Source organism: Cryptomeria japonica, chromosome 11 (genome assembly GCF_030272615.1).
Source record: "Cryptomeria japonica chromosome 11, Sugi_1.0, whole genome shotgun sequence".
In the NCBI taxonomy this organism is placed as follows: Eukaryota; Viridiplantae; Streptophyta; class Pinopsida; order Cupressales; family Cupressaceae; genus Cryptomeria; species Cryptomeria japonica.
This window is the reverse complement of record NC_081415.1, coordinates 646,655,378-646,670,458: the sequence shown is the minus strand read 5'-3', so window position 1 is coordinate 646,670,458 and position 15,081 is coordinate 646,655,378. Positions and strand designations below refer to the sequence as shown.

The window sequence follows — 15,081 nt, the reverse complement described above, 5'->3', positions numbered from 1 at the left end:
CATAACAGGAGTGGACGAAAGCTTATAAAAATTGCACTAGTATAGCAGTAACTTTGTTGGAAATTGCATTCCATTTGGACCAGGTTTGATTTCCAACATACACACCAATTGTTTGGAGATACCCAAGTGCTCCAAAACATGGTTGAACAGTAATCAACCCTCTCCAGCAAAGAAAAAGCTATTCACCTAGCCAAAAAGCACAATTCAAAACAACATGGATACACAATATCTCCTGCCACTAATAGAGACAGTCTTGTGGAGCTGCCTTCGTCTATATTTTTGTTTCCATTGTCCCACTCTATATGACAGTTTATATCACATTATGGAGTACAAAAGAAATGCTTATGAGCTATGGTGCACGAATGTTCTCTACCTCTGGCTGGTAAAAGCATGACTGTTCCCACCAACAGTTTTGCTGCAAAACATTAGATATCAAGTTCTCCCTGAAGCCAATTTCTTCAATCTAGTCCTTAAAGTTGGTTATTTATAAGCAGCCCAAAAAACTTAACAGGATACCTAAATGCACTGAAAATACTTTAATAGACATAAGTTGTCAAAAAATCCTGCCTCCCTCAAGACCCTGAACTCTTAACCCCTTAATTAAAACAAATATATTAAATATAGATCACAGTAACAAGCAGGAGGCAATACATACTCAACTTCATCTAAAATTGAATTAAAAATGTACACACTTAAATATATGGAAATTCAATTAACAATGTACACATTAAATGAGTATACTTTGTGCAAGTGAAGCATGCATATCATATCAGAGGAGCCAATATAATATGTATTTTCATGATGAAACATATATTCGACTTCTATCAAATAGAATTATCAATTCACAGACTAAATAAGTAGGTTCCTCACAATATGAAGCAAGCAGGCCCATATCAGAGGGCCAAAAATTTTCTCCATTAGAATCATGTCGAGTGCTATAGTACAAAAGAAAATTGCTCTCCTTAGTGGTAGAAGCAAGAACTAATGCCCCACTCAAAACAAGTAGCAACACGTTATATGGGAGCAACAAAGTAGTCCTATTAGAAGAAACAGTTACGGTACATGAATTAAGGAGATTTTGATGTGATTGATCAATACAAACATGATGCTTAGCTAAAACTATGAAACATGAAGTGAGCACCAGCAGAAACAATAAAAATTCATCAACATAATATCCATCATGACCTGTCCATAGATTAAGATGTAACGGTAAACTAGGTATACTTGTGCAGGAGATCCCTGGGTACACTCATGCAGGAGATGCCAAATTCAATTCCTACAGGTGTTAAACTGGCCTACAATCTGGAGGTCAGCCCAACACAGATATTATTCAGTCATGTTACATTAGTTTCCACCCAGTGATTGAAACCCTTTTTGTGTCCCCATAACCAATCTGGGCCCAATCATGTCCTACTTATCTTTAGCCAAAAAAGCCCAACCAGAAATAACAACAGAAAAAAAGTGAAATTGACACATTATCTTTTGTGAAATTCACCAGAGATATCCAATTGATTCCTGGATAAAGAAAATTGGCATCAGAGAATCAACAAAGCAGAAACTGCATGAAATAAAAGCCAAAATTCATTCAGATCTGTTTATCTACACACAATATCAAGTGCCTAAATCTGAAAATTAGAAAAATTTGACATACTGAAAGTAGAAACGTTTTGCCAGCTTGGAACATGTGCAACATATTTTAAGGAGACAGTTTTAGGCTTTAGCATATCATAAATTGGCATTTTCGCTTCATGAATCAAAAATCTGGTCAAACATACTCTTGTTTATTCAAGTTCTGAAATTCCAACAATTGCATTATCATTGAGCTAATTGTAGTATTACATATACTGTTCATCCACAACTATCATTCGATTAAATTCAATTCACCCATCAGTCCTTTTCTTCACTGACTTATTTATCTGGAGTACAGTCAACAGCTTAACAAGCAAACGCTAACAAGGTCATGACTTATTTATCTGGAGTACAGTCAACAGCTTAACAAGCAAACGCTAACAAGGTCATGACTTATTTATCTGGAGTACAGTCAACAGCTAAACAAGTAAACCCCAATGATAAGGATGCCTAGACATTGCATGAGAAAACTGACAGTTTTCTCAAAAGAGGCCATGACTTATAAAGATGCCTACATATTGCAAAAATCAAGATAGACCTTGCCTGACAGCATGAGAGAAGTACACTGCCAGGAAAATGGCCCAGTGCATTCATGTAATGGGGTTGTGGCTGATAGCCATGCGGGTTCTGAATAAAACCAAATTTCGTCCTATGCAGAGTAGTTCTTCACTTCTGAATTGATCCAAAAATAGTGCTGACACAAAATCAAGCCCAGCATAACTTTTAGTAACCAAATAATTCTGTAGCCCAAGGCGAAGCTCTTATTTCTTGATCATTTCTTGTAACATGCTCCTTAGATATGAAATTTATTTGTAACCATCACAGTTGTCTGGAGATTTGTCTCTACCCAGCATTTTGGCTCAATCTAGTAAAGCTATGATATTTTTGAGTAACAGCATTGTGGTATCATGCTTAACCTGGCTGTAAGCACTTCAAAAAGGAATGGTAAATGCAATACCTACCAAACGTGTTTACAGCTTTCTGAATAACCTAGAAAATTCTTTGTGACATATATATGTCCCATCACATATTCTAACTGTAAAAGCTTCAACAAGAATAGCAAAGGCAGTACTCATGAAATGTGTTTCTGCACAACCCAGAAAATGCAGTGATATCTAGATGTCCCATCCTCTTGCCAGTTAGAATCATCTTAGATTCTCCCAATAGCATGCCCATAAAATTTACTTAAAAAAACTATTTCCCTGCATCATATCTAAATGTCTCAACTTCCTATTAGTAAGAAACATCATCATTTTCTCTTGATGGTATAATATCTCAGTTTCTTTCAAGGGCTCGTCTAAGTTTTGTCCACTTTACTGCAACCAATGTAGGCATATGATAGTGAGATCTCAGATATTCATGATGATTGTACACTACAAATGCAACCTAGTATTCAATGTCATATAACGCTTACTTGAGAAAATCTCAACAAGCCAATGAGTCAACTTGCTGCTTGGAAAAAACCAATAACCCAACAGAAACTTGGGAAACCAATAGGCATAAAAAATATTCATCCTGACAAAAACTTTCAAAATATTCATACATGATCTACCCTGGCTCACATAGACCAACGATTTAGTCTGAAATTTGCCAAGTCTAAGTCAACAGAATTTGACCGAATTCAAGACAAGTTTTACCTCCTCTTTTCATATTTTAGCCCACATCATCTATATAACTTGCAAGCATATGAAGTATTCCCCAAATCATTTGCCAATTGTTGCAGCCACGATGAGGGAATTTCTTTGAGCCTTCAAGTTCTCCAAGACTTGCTTGGTGTGCTATAACAACCCAAAACTTGCTGCTGAATTCAAAGAATACCTTTCTCATGACAACCTATTGGATTCCTAATTCCGACAAAAACTAAACCATTTCATTGTAAAGAATCAAGATTAATCTATCCCTTGTTAGGAATAAAGTTGAAACTAGAAAAAAAAGTCTGAATAAAGAAGGCACGAAAATCACAAGCAACAAGATAGATAAAACACTTTATATTTTAATACTTCCAAAATCCATTAGGATTCTATCTGAAAATCCATTGCTGATAATTAAATTTAATCACAGCTGAAATTTGCGTCACTGCAAATCAGCTAAATCAAGAGAAAGTTCAGTACAACTAAGTTGATAAAGTTGTAATTTCTTCCTCCAGAACTCAACACAGTCACTATACAAAAGGATCATAAGAAAATGCGAGTTATGCATATTCTATATATTGTGATTGTGTATTTAAGAGTGCATAATTGTACGCCATGCTGCAATAGAGTTTGAATACAAAATACCATGAACTATGTTATCATTCACAACAAAACACGTCTGAGAGGTGTGTACAGGTCTAACCCATCTTTTTAATCCAGGGCTTAAACCTACATTAATCCAAAAAATATGATGCATTTAATAAGCAAAACCATCTCCATTGAAAACTTGTTTGTGGTATGGGCATCCAACCCATACTAACTTTGTACATTAGTTATGAAAATGAAATCACCAGTCAAAAGTGTACATTAGCTATGTAAATGTATCACCAGTCAAAACTCTCCACGTTTTTGTCACTTTGCGCTGGCATATAATGAATGTAAGAAACATTTTCCATAGATCCAGGCTGAGTTGACTTAAGGCACGCATGGAAAACATATTTGTCAAAGGTAATTTCAGTCGTAAACATATCTACTGCCAAGTCACTACAACTGAAACCTAACTTCTCCAGATGAGATTCGATGCAACTGTGTATGATACAATTCACATTTACCATTCCCATGAATGAAATTCTACAGAAATTGGTTATGATGCATTTCCTGGTTTGGCAAATGCATAAGCTCAACTGCAGACCGTTTTCAGTCGTTTTGCAGCTTGTACAAATCCAGTTATCACCTGCAACTCATCCAATTGCTTTAGAAAAGCAAAACAATAATATCAGATATGAGTCAGAAAACTCAAACGGTATTGTTGATATAATCAACAAAACATACATTGAAAATAATATTTCAGAAAATATTGATATATCATCAGTTCAGATTTCCTACACCAGTCAGCATTCCATGCAAAGGACAATTCATAAACACTAATACTTACTTTGGCTAAAAAATATAGCTAAAATAAGTAAAATGTCTAAGGTAAAAACTCCACAACAAAGAAACTTTAAGTTATCCTGTTAAGCTTATGAAGCATGTCAGGATTGCATGGTAATGTGCTCCAGGGCAAAAGGCCTGGACAGACTTACCAACTGCCATAGAAGATGGGGACGTGGTAAACATTAGAGACATCTCAAAGCTGCCCCATTGGGTAGGAAACTGCTAGGGATAAATTCTGTATGCCTAACATCATTGACAACAAGACCAAGAGAGATGCCAAACGCCACTAAGTAGTAGCCTGTTGGAGCTTAAACAATCCCTAGTATTTCTTCTTTCAAACTATTTTACCAACGCATTTTTAGACACGAATAGAAATTAAATTCTTTTTCACCCACCAATAAAATAGCGTACAGCTCAGGGATGTTGCAAAGCTTTGGGATGAGCTTCTAATGCTCAAGCCATCCCCTGGCCAGGAGGGTACCGTCTATCCAGGATGCCATATGTACTTTATACCAAAATAATAATTAGTTAAAATTTGAAAACATTGCGCATTGGATTTAACAAATTAATTATTATTTTAGTAAAAAGTGTGTCCAGCATGCTGTATAGAAAATCACAGCCAGAAGGTCAACCATTGCCAATTTTGAGGGAGTGTGAGGCTAGCCCTGCTAAAAAATCTATTGGTAACTTTCAAAGGTCCTTTTATATAGGGAACATTCTGTAGCATTTTTCTAAAGGAAGCCATATTAACACACATGAATGACCAGAAGCAATTGAGACTCAATGGAACTGGAAAAACAAATCTAGATAGAAGAAAGCCGAAAGGAATCTAAATAGGAAAGAGAAATGCAACTTTTACAAATCTACAAAATGCTTTGCCGCCTATGGCTTCTGAGAATCAAAGAAACTTTTGACACCTATGGCTTCTTAGAATCGAAGAAACTAAGTTTACATGTTAAAAAATGATAAAGAGACAAGTCAAAACAATTCATGGCATGAATTGTTAAAATAAGACATAAGCTATAAACATAATATAGGCCTAACTCGTGCACAAATGTGGCATACAGTCTACAGGAAAGAATACTTGGTTACTATTATTTGATGCTTATCTAATTTTCTTAACTATCTGCATTACATTCCCATAGTTTTGTTATCTTCTTCCATGCTCTTTTTATTTATTTCCAATTTATAGATTAGGAAATGGCTGCTGAAAAAAGTGACAAGAATTGATGCACAAACCAAGATGCAAGCATATGAGCGTTAGTGACACCAATAAATAATCAGATTCTATCTCAAAGTGAGATATATCTAAAACAAATACATCATTCAAGATAATTGCCACGCTCTTCATTCTTCATTTGCCAGTGGTGGTGCACATAGAACAGCTACAGAAACTTATCTGCAACTTTTCATTTAAACAAAGCAAACTAGACATAATCAACAGCTCTCCCTTTCAAATCTTGACTAAAGAAGCAGAAACCCTCAACTTTAGGGGATCATTTTCAGATATCAAAAGGAATAACAGTAGGAGATCATTTTCAAAAAATAAAACAAAGAGGCGGGGCATTAACATGAGTCCTGGAAATTAAAAAACAACAGAAAACATCAAAAGAGGATAAACAATAGACTAAAGACCACATTGCCTGAGAAGTAAAAATCTTAAGCCTTCAATAATCACATAAGCTACATTTTACTGAGCAACAGATAAGGTGCAAGAGAATAAAGGGCAGCCCTTTAAAGTTCAAAAATCACATTAACCTACATTTTACTGGGCAGCGGATAAGATGCCCAAGGATAAAGGGCGACCCTCAAAATGCCACTGACAAGATTTCAATCTTCTCCAAGCCATACAAATTGCTTGATTTGATGATACAAAAAAATGTCTTTCATTCACGATTACGCAAAGCGTAAAGGCTAAAAAATTCAGGCTGCCCATTAGCTGAAAAAAAAATGTTTAGAGCTACAAAAAAATATTTAATCATATCAATACTCTACTTTCTGCTCCAACTAGTTGAAAACGAGGGGAGATGATTACCTGTGAAATAAAATGTCTTTCGACAGCACCAACTAATTGATCCTTGGAAGGGTTAGGTCCAACTTCAACCTAATTGAGAACCATAAAAGAAAACGGATTATGTGAGACATAAAGTGTAGAGCAACATCTAAGACAAAGAATAAGGGATCCAAGTGACTGCATTTTTACTCACAAGATTAAAATGCCTCCAATACCTCCACAAGGCTGATGTTTCCAATTTGCTTAAATCCACCTTCTGAGTCATGCACCATTTGAAACACATAAATAGGATAAAAACGGGAAGGTAATCCATTGTTCATGTATCCTTGAAATTCAATTTCTAGATGTACCAGAATCTTCAAGAGGCACACCTGAAATGCAATTCCTAGATATGATGATAAAATTAAGAATAATGAGATCGATGGAAACATTTACATTGTGGGTATTGCTGTCAAATTTGCACCACATTGGATATGATCACTTTCATCATTCTAAAGACTAAATCTAACCCCTGACACGCAACCCAAAATACATTAAAATTAGATAACAATAGAACCAAAATCAGGGTTTATACCAGCATTCCATGGGAATGAAAGTTTGATCCAGTGGATTGCAATTGAGCGGAATGAGAATGATTCCGGCTGCTTGACCCTCCTAAAACACGAGACCTTGATTTAGGCTTGTAAGTCTTGTGCAAATCATCACAACCTGCACACCAAAAAAATCAAAGATCAATACAATCAGGGAAACTAACATGACAAATCCTTACCCACAATGCTGAACCTTAGCAAAAACTCAAAATGGGTATTATAGAAATCACCTAAATCCATGCTATTGTTATTGGATGATGGGTGTTCACAATCATTCTCGCCATCCTCTTCTTGGCCAGTGGGAAGTTCAATCACACTCAGGGCATTTCTCTGCAACTTAACCTCTGACCCATTTGTAAGCACCTAAAAATATGACAGACCTAAGATCAGCTAACTATTGCATGTCTGAAATGGGTTCCAATGCAATCAAAATATATGTAAACTATGTTTTTTCTTTGACACAAAAAAAAAACTACCAGCCAATGCCATCCAAATCCAACTGCTTTCTTGACCACACCATGAAGGCCAAGAAGATCACGGTTTGTTCTATTGTTTCCTGTGACAACAACTTTTGTATTCTTTGGAAGCACAGACAACTCTAAATCTTCCTCTTCCCCATCACCACACAATGGAGAGAGGGTGCACCCCTCAACCTGCATTTACCTCCAACTCAGGTAATCAATACCAACAAGATTCTTCAACAGCAATACTGCTAAAGAAGAAGAAAAAAAAAGCCACTCTCTCCTCCCCTCCCCTCCTCCTCCTTCCTGTCAATGACAAGAATAATCTCATCTACAATACATTACAAGAGCATTTACAAAAGCCCTTCTCTTGTTCACTAAATGCCAACACCCACACACAAGAAATTTCTCTTTTTTAATTTATATTAACATACCACCTAATCTCTGAAAGCGATGGAATAATTAGATAAGTCCAGTCGTAACATGACAAGTGGGAAGTACTGTGCACATGTGGGTTGAACCCTAAATTTTGTATCTTTGATGATTTACCCCCACTAAATGTGAGTGCAGCATGTTTAATTCTTTCTGTCTTTTGGGAGGGGTAAAAACTTTAAAATGTTTTTGGATGCTTGCGTCACAACAGAAGAAGTTAGAGTGTATTTCTGCATTCTCACAACTGGACCCCATTTATTTATTTATATATTTGCTGGATTTATGTATGTGTGTGATTTGTGTGGGAGGGATCCTCCTTTATCTATGACATGGAGCTTTCTTTTGGAGTTTGATCACGCACTTGGTGAATGACAACCATGTCACTTTGAGACTTAAATTTGTTTTGATTGATGAGAAGTCTTGGAGTAACAGTTCAAAACTTGTTGGAGGAAAAGAAAGAGATAAACTTCATTGATAAAGCCATGCACATGGGCCCCATCACTTGACTTAAATGAGGATTGGTATATTTATTTTTTTAACTCATGCTTATCGTGTTAAACCTACCCTCCACCCCTAGCATTTCAAAGTCTATTGAAGTTTGAACCTTTGGTATCTCTATCTCACATGGGCAATTGGCATTAAATAAGTTGGATCTTGTAAACCTAAAAATAAGAATTTGTTGAATGTTTGAAGGTGTTTAATTGAAATAAATGTTATTATTTAAGTTTAATAAAAATATTATGATTATTTATAGTGTGTTGGTTAAGTGGTGGTGTTGATGTTGTGACTACCAAGGTCCAAATTTTTGTTGGGCTATTATGATTGCAATCTTGTGTCTCGTTGAGTCTCAACTTTAAATGGGGAAGAGGTTGTTAAATGAGGATTAGGTCACGTAGTATGAGAGGGTGTGTCATGTTAGGTTAAAAAAAATTACCTAGAACAAAAAAAATTTGAAAATATGAATTATTAAATAAAAAAAATATATAGATATTTATTTTTAATTTTGATGTTAAAATTCTTGTTTAGGAGTTAGGGATTCAATCATTAATTATCATTATTTTATGATTTATAGATTTAATTGTGTATTATTTGATTTTATTTTTGTAAGTGCAAAAGTAATCTATGATTATGTGGACTTGAATTTGATGTGTAGATTTATCTTTAAAAATACTCTTCTATCCAAACAAATTAGTGACAAATCAAAGCTTCCAAATCTAGTTTATCAAACATCCATTATCTCTCTTTTTCCTCACTCAAACTAGCTTGTATAATGCTCCCTTTCCACCATCAAAGTCGCATCTAGAATTTGAAGGAAGAAATGATATGCATAATTGGGTTCCTAAAGACATTACAACATTAAATTTGCTTCAAGATTCAACACATGTTAAGAAATGACCTTATGAATATTCTATTCAAATCCTAATGAATCCACAACAAACAAACATAATAACTTATGTAAAAAAATTCTATTTTAGAAATGAAATTTTAAAGTGGATGACAATATTTTTTCATTGTATCATTTTTTTACAATTGAATAATTAACGTTTTTATTAATATAAATATTTTATGATGTTTCAGCATCTAATTTTATCTATCACTATATGAAATTTAAACAAAGATATTAAAATGAGACAAATGTAGAAAATAAAAAAATGTCCTTAATAATTTAGGGAGATCAAAGTCCAAATTTTAATATAATCAAGCAATAATGTCTATCTTAAAGAATTAAAGTTTCTAGCATAAGACAATTTTGTTTTAAGACCAAGGAAAATATGTCAAATATGACCAAATTAGATGCTTATGAAGAACCTAACAATAGTCAAATCTAGAGGATATAAATGTCAAAAAATGATGGCATATAGTCAGTAGAAAATTTATTACTCTAAGGTATGGAATTTAGTGTATTTATTTAAGTGATTTTAATTTTAATGTAGTTTTGTTTGTCGTGTTGAATGAGGTGCATAAAGTTTAAAGTAGAATATATTTTATATTAGATTCAATATAAGTTAAATTCATTTTTAAATTTATAATTTTAGATTAAAAAAAAATCATTATCATTATTTTAAAGTAGTATTAAGTTTAAGAGATTGGGGAGTTGTTAATCCTTTATTCAAATTTATTATAGAAAATCAAAAGCTTCAAAGTTATTACATAAACAATAGACTAAAATTTTAATAATTGTCAAGCAAAGAAGATTTTGCTTCAGTTTAGCACTCACAAATTATTGACAAATCAAAAGTACAAATCATAAACACAAAATATTCAAGGAAAATAATAAATTGTTTTACTACATGTTGAAAGAAAGAATTCATATTTATTTATTTTTATCTATCTCTTATCAATTGAAAGATTATAAAAATAAATAAAAAAGTGAGAAGAAGCTACAACAATCTATTAAATCGTTTAGATTTTCATTGAGAAATATTCCTTTGTTTATACTATCGGTTTTCCAAAGGCAAGGACTTCATTTTGTTTAAACACTAATATGAAAAAATAAGAAAATGAACTATTTATCATTTCAATGCACTTACTTTGAGTAGATAGATATATTTCAATTGCTTGAGAAAATATTCAAAAAGATTTATTTATTTAGTTTTGACATACTTACATTTATTAATTTAATTTGTAGATAAAAAACTAAAAAACTTGAAAATCCATTAATCTAGTTATTTGCATTCAAAATATCAAAACATCTAAATAACACATTAAAAAAAAAAAAGAAAATTGCATTTAGACATAAAACAAACTTTTCACAAGCAATCAATCCTTTACACATCAAAAAACATGTCAAATATTGAACTCAAAACTATTTAACTAGTCAAAACTATTGTAAGTGATCAAACTTTATAAATCAAGAATAAAGAAGCTTTTAACAATCAAGTTAAGTGATCGATGTTTCAATGCACTTGAATTTCAAAATAAAGTAAGTGATTAATGCAATTAAGATAATCAAAATAGTCACCATAAACAAACCAATCGGATTAGAGAAATCAAGCAATTAACAAAATGATCATGAAGCTAACTCTTACTATGTTTGTTTAGTGTGTTGTCACCTCATCCATTCAATAAGGATTGTCTTGTCTAAGCCATATTTGCATAATATCTTGATAAGGCCTTCAAGTGAACGAAGTTTAGTACCAAGGAATTTAAAAATTGGAACACCATTCAAATAGGAAAATCAAAATGGGTGAAAGTAATGAAATAATTACAAACCTAAACTGTCTCATGGAACAAGTAATAAGTATCATTATTAGATCACTCAATGACAAAATAAGTGTAAGCATGCAAAGAGATTAAATAAATCAAGAATATACATCTACCAACACTTTAATATGAGTTGTAGATAAGAATTTTGGCATTGGAGATAACATAAAAGAAGAATATAGTGATCATGAGAGAAAATGAGAAAAAAAATAACCCAAATAAAAAAATTTACCAACTCTAGTAAGGTTGAAACCAAGGTTGACATTAAAACTTGTGAAGTACAAGTGTGTAATGGTGATAAAATTAGGGTTTCAACAACAAAGATAATAAAACCACTAATCTTACCTAATGGACCATTACATTAAAAGAGGGGGGTAAATCCAATAGATCTAGCCAAAAAATGATTGGAAAGGGGGCTGAGAATACTAATCAGATTTACCAATTTGTTGCCTCCCTCATTTGAGTTGAAATTTGGATGTAAGTTGTGAAATTAGAGTAAAATAATGGATAACTGGAGATAAATAGTAAAAACAAACTGCTATGAGTATCCAAAAGAACCACAAATAGGGATACGAGTAGAACAAGAGAATCAAAACCTATTCCCAAAAACTCAAGCTGATTTTCTAGGACCAGGTAGGTGGGATTCGTCCTAGTCCTCCAATTTTCACTCTGTAGAAATCTGAACTTATGTGTCATCGTTAACTCTACCGAAATCTCTAAGTACAACTCCTAGGTCAATTCCCTACACACAAAAAGAGAGTAAAAAGGGTTGTGGATAGGGGTTTGCCTTGGGTCAAACCCAATTTAAGAATTAACCTTGAATTTAATAATGTAAATACTAAAGTAAATGCTAGGAGATATACCTCAAATCTGCAATGGTTGATGAGAAGATTGATGATGCAATGCTCTTTGGATGTAATCACAAATGTTGAATGTAATGGAATGACAAATGTGCATAAGCATGAGAAGTAAACCCTAATCAACACATATCCTTGCATGAATATTGTTGTAACTTTGCTTTATAATGCTTGAAGGATAGAATGTTGCTTTGTGTAAGAATTTGTCAGAAATAGCCAAGATCAAGAGCTCAATGAATAACACATATAAGAGAGAGAAAATATTAATAAGAATAAACTATATCCTAAACAAGATATAAAATATCATCAACTAGATCAACAAAAATTACATATAATGAAGATGGGTTTGCTTATAAAGGCAAGGCCATATGGATATGTGAGCACGCAATCCTGATATGTGGCTCAATGAGAAACAAGGGTAGGTGAGGGTAGGTAGGAGGAATAATAAAGTATTCCACATGAGATGGATCACCCGCCAAAACAAGGGTAGGTGAGGGTAGGTAGGAGAAATAATAAAGTATTCCACAAAAGGCAGATCATCCACCGAAGGTGGAATCTAACAACAAGATAAAACCACAAAAGGTGGAATTTCTCCTACAAGCAACTTCCTTATGTGCACACTTCCCTAAGCGTCTCATATCCAAACTACTCTAAAATACATTACCCTAAGTCAACTTAAGTGAAGTGTAATTACAAGACATAATTTACACCAACACCCCCCCTTAAGTGTGGCTTAAGGGAATGTAGAGTTAAGATAACAATGCAAGATGGGTCCTGGCTACTAGGCCATGTTAGGTACCCATGTACAAATGCAAATGCAATCAAACTAATGCAATCTCTCACAAACAGAGAAAGGGAGAAAACCACATGGGAAAAAACTCCCCCCCAAAAGAGAGATGAAAATATAAAAGAAGCCTCAAAGAAGTTAGAGAAGGACAAAACCTCATGTGAGGAAAAAGTTCCCCCATAAGAAAGAAGAAAAGAGACCAAGTAGCCCCCCCTCAATGTAGAATATTCACCAATGGTAGAAGCTCAAAACTGAATGAAGAAATTGCTCCATGACTATCGAACAACGTTCCTCCCCTTAGGAAGAAACATAACCAAAGGTGTGTCCATGAAGTCTCCCCAATCATGAAGGGGAGATGTAGGAAAAAAACTCAAGATGAATGGAGTCTCTGAAAACTGCTCAAGTGTCCCCATGTCGATGCTAAAAGTTGCCCCCTCTAAATCAAGTGTACTAGGGCACACTGCTGAAAAAGGCAATCCAAGATCTAGTGGAGAAGAATGTAGAACATGATCCAAAGACTCACATGTCTCCTTTAAAGATAAAGAGACCTCCAAACATTGTACATAAGTATCCACAATCATGTCAACCTCGAAATAATGATCATGTAGAGAATGAACAAGAGCGTCAGAGTGTTCCCTCGCAACAAATGAAGAAGGATCATCTCCATCAAATAGATGATGAATACCATCAATGATGTCTCCCAAATCTGCAATGTAGGAAACCACAAACAAACCTACAATGTCTATCAAGTAGTCATCCCAAGGAATGGAATTTGGAAGACCAAGTATAACCTACTACACTGAATCACAAGAAGGCAAAACTGTAGCAACATCTGCATCATCAGGTACAATAATAGATGTGATATCAATAGGAGGAGATGAAATGCAAGGCTCAAGAACTGGATCACATGTGAGAACACCCAAGTTCAAGTAACCAAAGTTCTCCTCAATATTGGAATCCACATAATAAGTGTGATCATCATTTGAAGAATCAACCTCATCAATAGGACCAAAATGTGAAAAGGAGTACAACTAAGATGCATTATCCACCACCCTAGTTGCAATGATATATCTACTCTTCAAGTCTCTAATGATAACTAAATGAGGTGTGAACTCCACAGTTTTCCTTGTTGCCCCATGAGTAATCTGATAGATGGAAAGAAGGTTGTTTGTCAAATGAGGTACACACAACACATCATTAAAGGAGTTATCCCCAATGAAAATATATCATTCCCAATCACATTCATATATGTATGTGTAGACACTCAAAATTGGTCATCACTCTTACATCATTAACCTAATCTTTAACATGTCTTCCATGTCGCATTTGATTTTCATCATATGTTGACATTATGTCATTCTTCTAAGTTAAATTTTTTATTTTCCTAATCAATTAAATCATTTCATCATTAATCATTAATTTCCTAACATTAATTGAATAATCTTTATTATTTGATTAAGTTCAATCCAACTTTAATTAAATAATCTTTGTTATTTAATTAAATTCAATTTCATTTTCCTCATAATAGAATAATTTCTTTAAATTGTTTAATTAGCTAATTCTTTCATCATAATTAAATAAATTTCTATTTATTTAATAAAATCTTAATTATCTTCTTCTAAAAATCAAGAATGGAAACAAATCTTTATTTGTTTTTATTTAATTAATTTAATTTCTAATTATCCTCATCCAAATTCAAAAATGGCAATAAATCAAGAAAATGATTTAAAAATTAAAATAAATCATTATCCATTTTAAATAAATTAATTTTCTCATATTCTCCCAATTTTAAAAAATGGAAAGTATGTCATCATCTGCTTTATATGATTTTCAAAAATCATTACCATATCTTCCTAAAAATTGAAAATGGAAATAACCACTTAGCTCTGATTTTCTTGATTTATCTTCTTGTAAAATATCTCTTTAATATCCATTTAAAATTCAAAAAGGAGATATGTCTAGTCAAAATCTGCTTTATGCCATCTTTTTAAATCCATCTTGATTATCCAATCTCAATTTTTCTATAAATTTAGCCCTTTTCT

General features: G+C 33.4%; 1 protein-coding gene across 3 annotated transcripts; it reads right to left on the bottom strand.

Moving 5' to 3' along the window:
• Nucleotides 1-874: 874 nt before the first annotated feature.
• On the bottom strand, nt 875-8,420 carry LOC131039958 (uncharacterized). Of its 3 annotated transcripts, none has more exons than XM_057972812.2 (6): nt 7,775-8,158; nt 7,529-7,661; nt 7,283-7,416; nt 6,902-6,964; nt 6,730-6,798; nt 875-1,515 (listed from the first exon to the last, which is right to left on the bottom strand). In XM_057972812.2, the coding sequence occupies exons 1-6, from the start codon at nt 7,955-7,957 to the stop codon at nt 1,492-1,494; spliced, it is 606 nt and encodes a 201-aa protein (XP_057828795.1). In that variant the 5' UTR covers nt 7,958-8,158; the 3' UTR covers nt 875-1,491. The 3 variants fall into 3 exon arrangements, with proteins under 3 accessions (XP_057828795.1, XP_057828793.1, XP_057828794.1); XM_057972810.2 differs by lacking the exon at nt 875-1,515 and adding an exon at nt 3,995-4,512 and having other exon boundaries at nt 7,775-8,420; XM_057972811.2 differs by lacking the exon at nt 875-1,515 and having other exon boundaries at nt 6,752-6,798; nt 6,902-7,079; nt 7,775-8,174.
• Between the last annotated feature and the right edge of the window lie 6,661 nt (nt 8,421-15,081).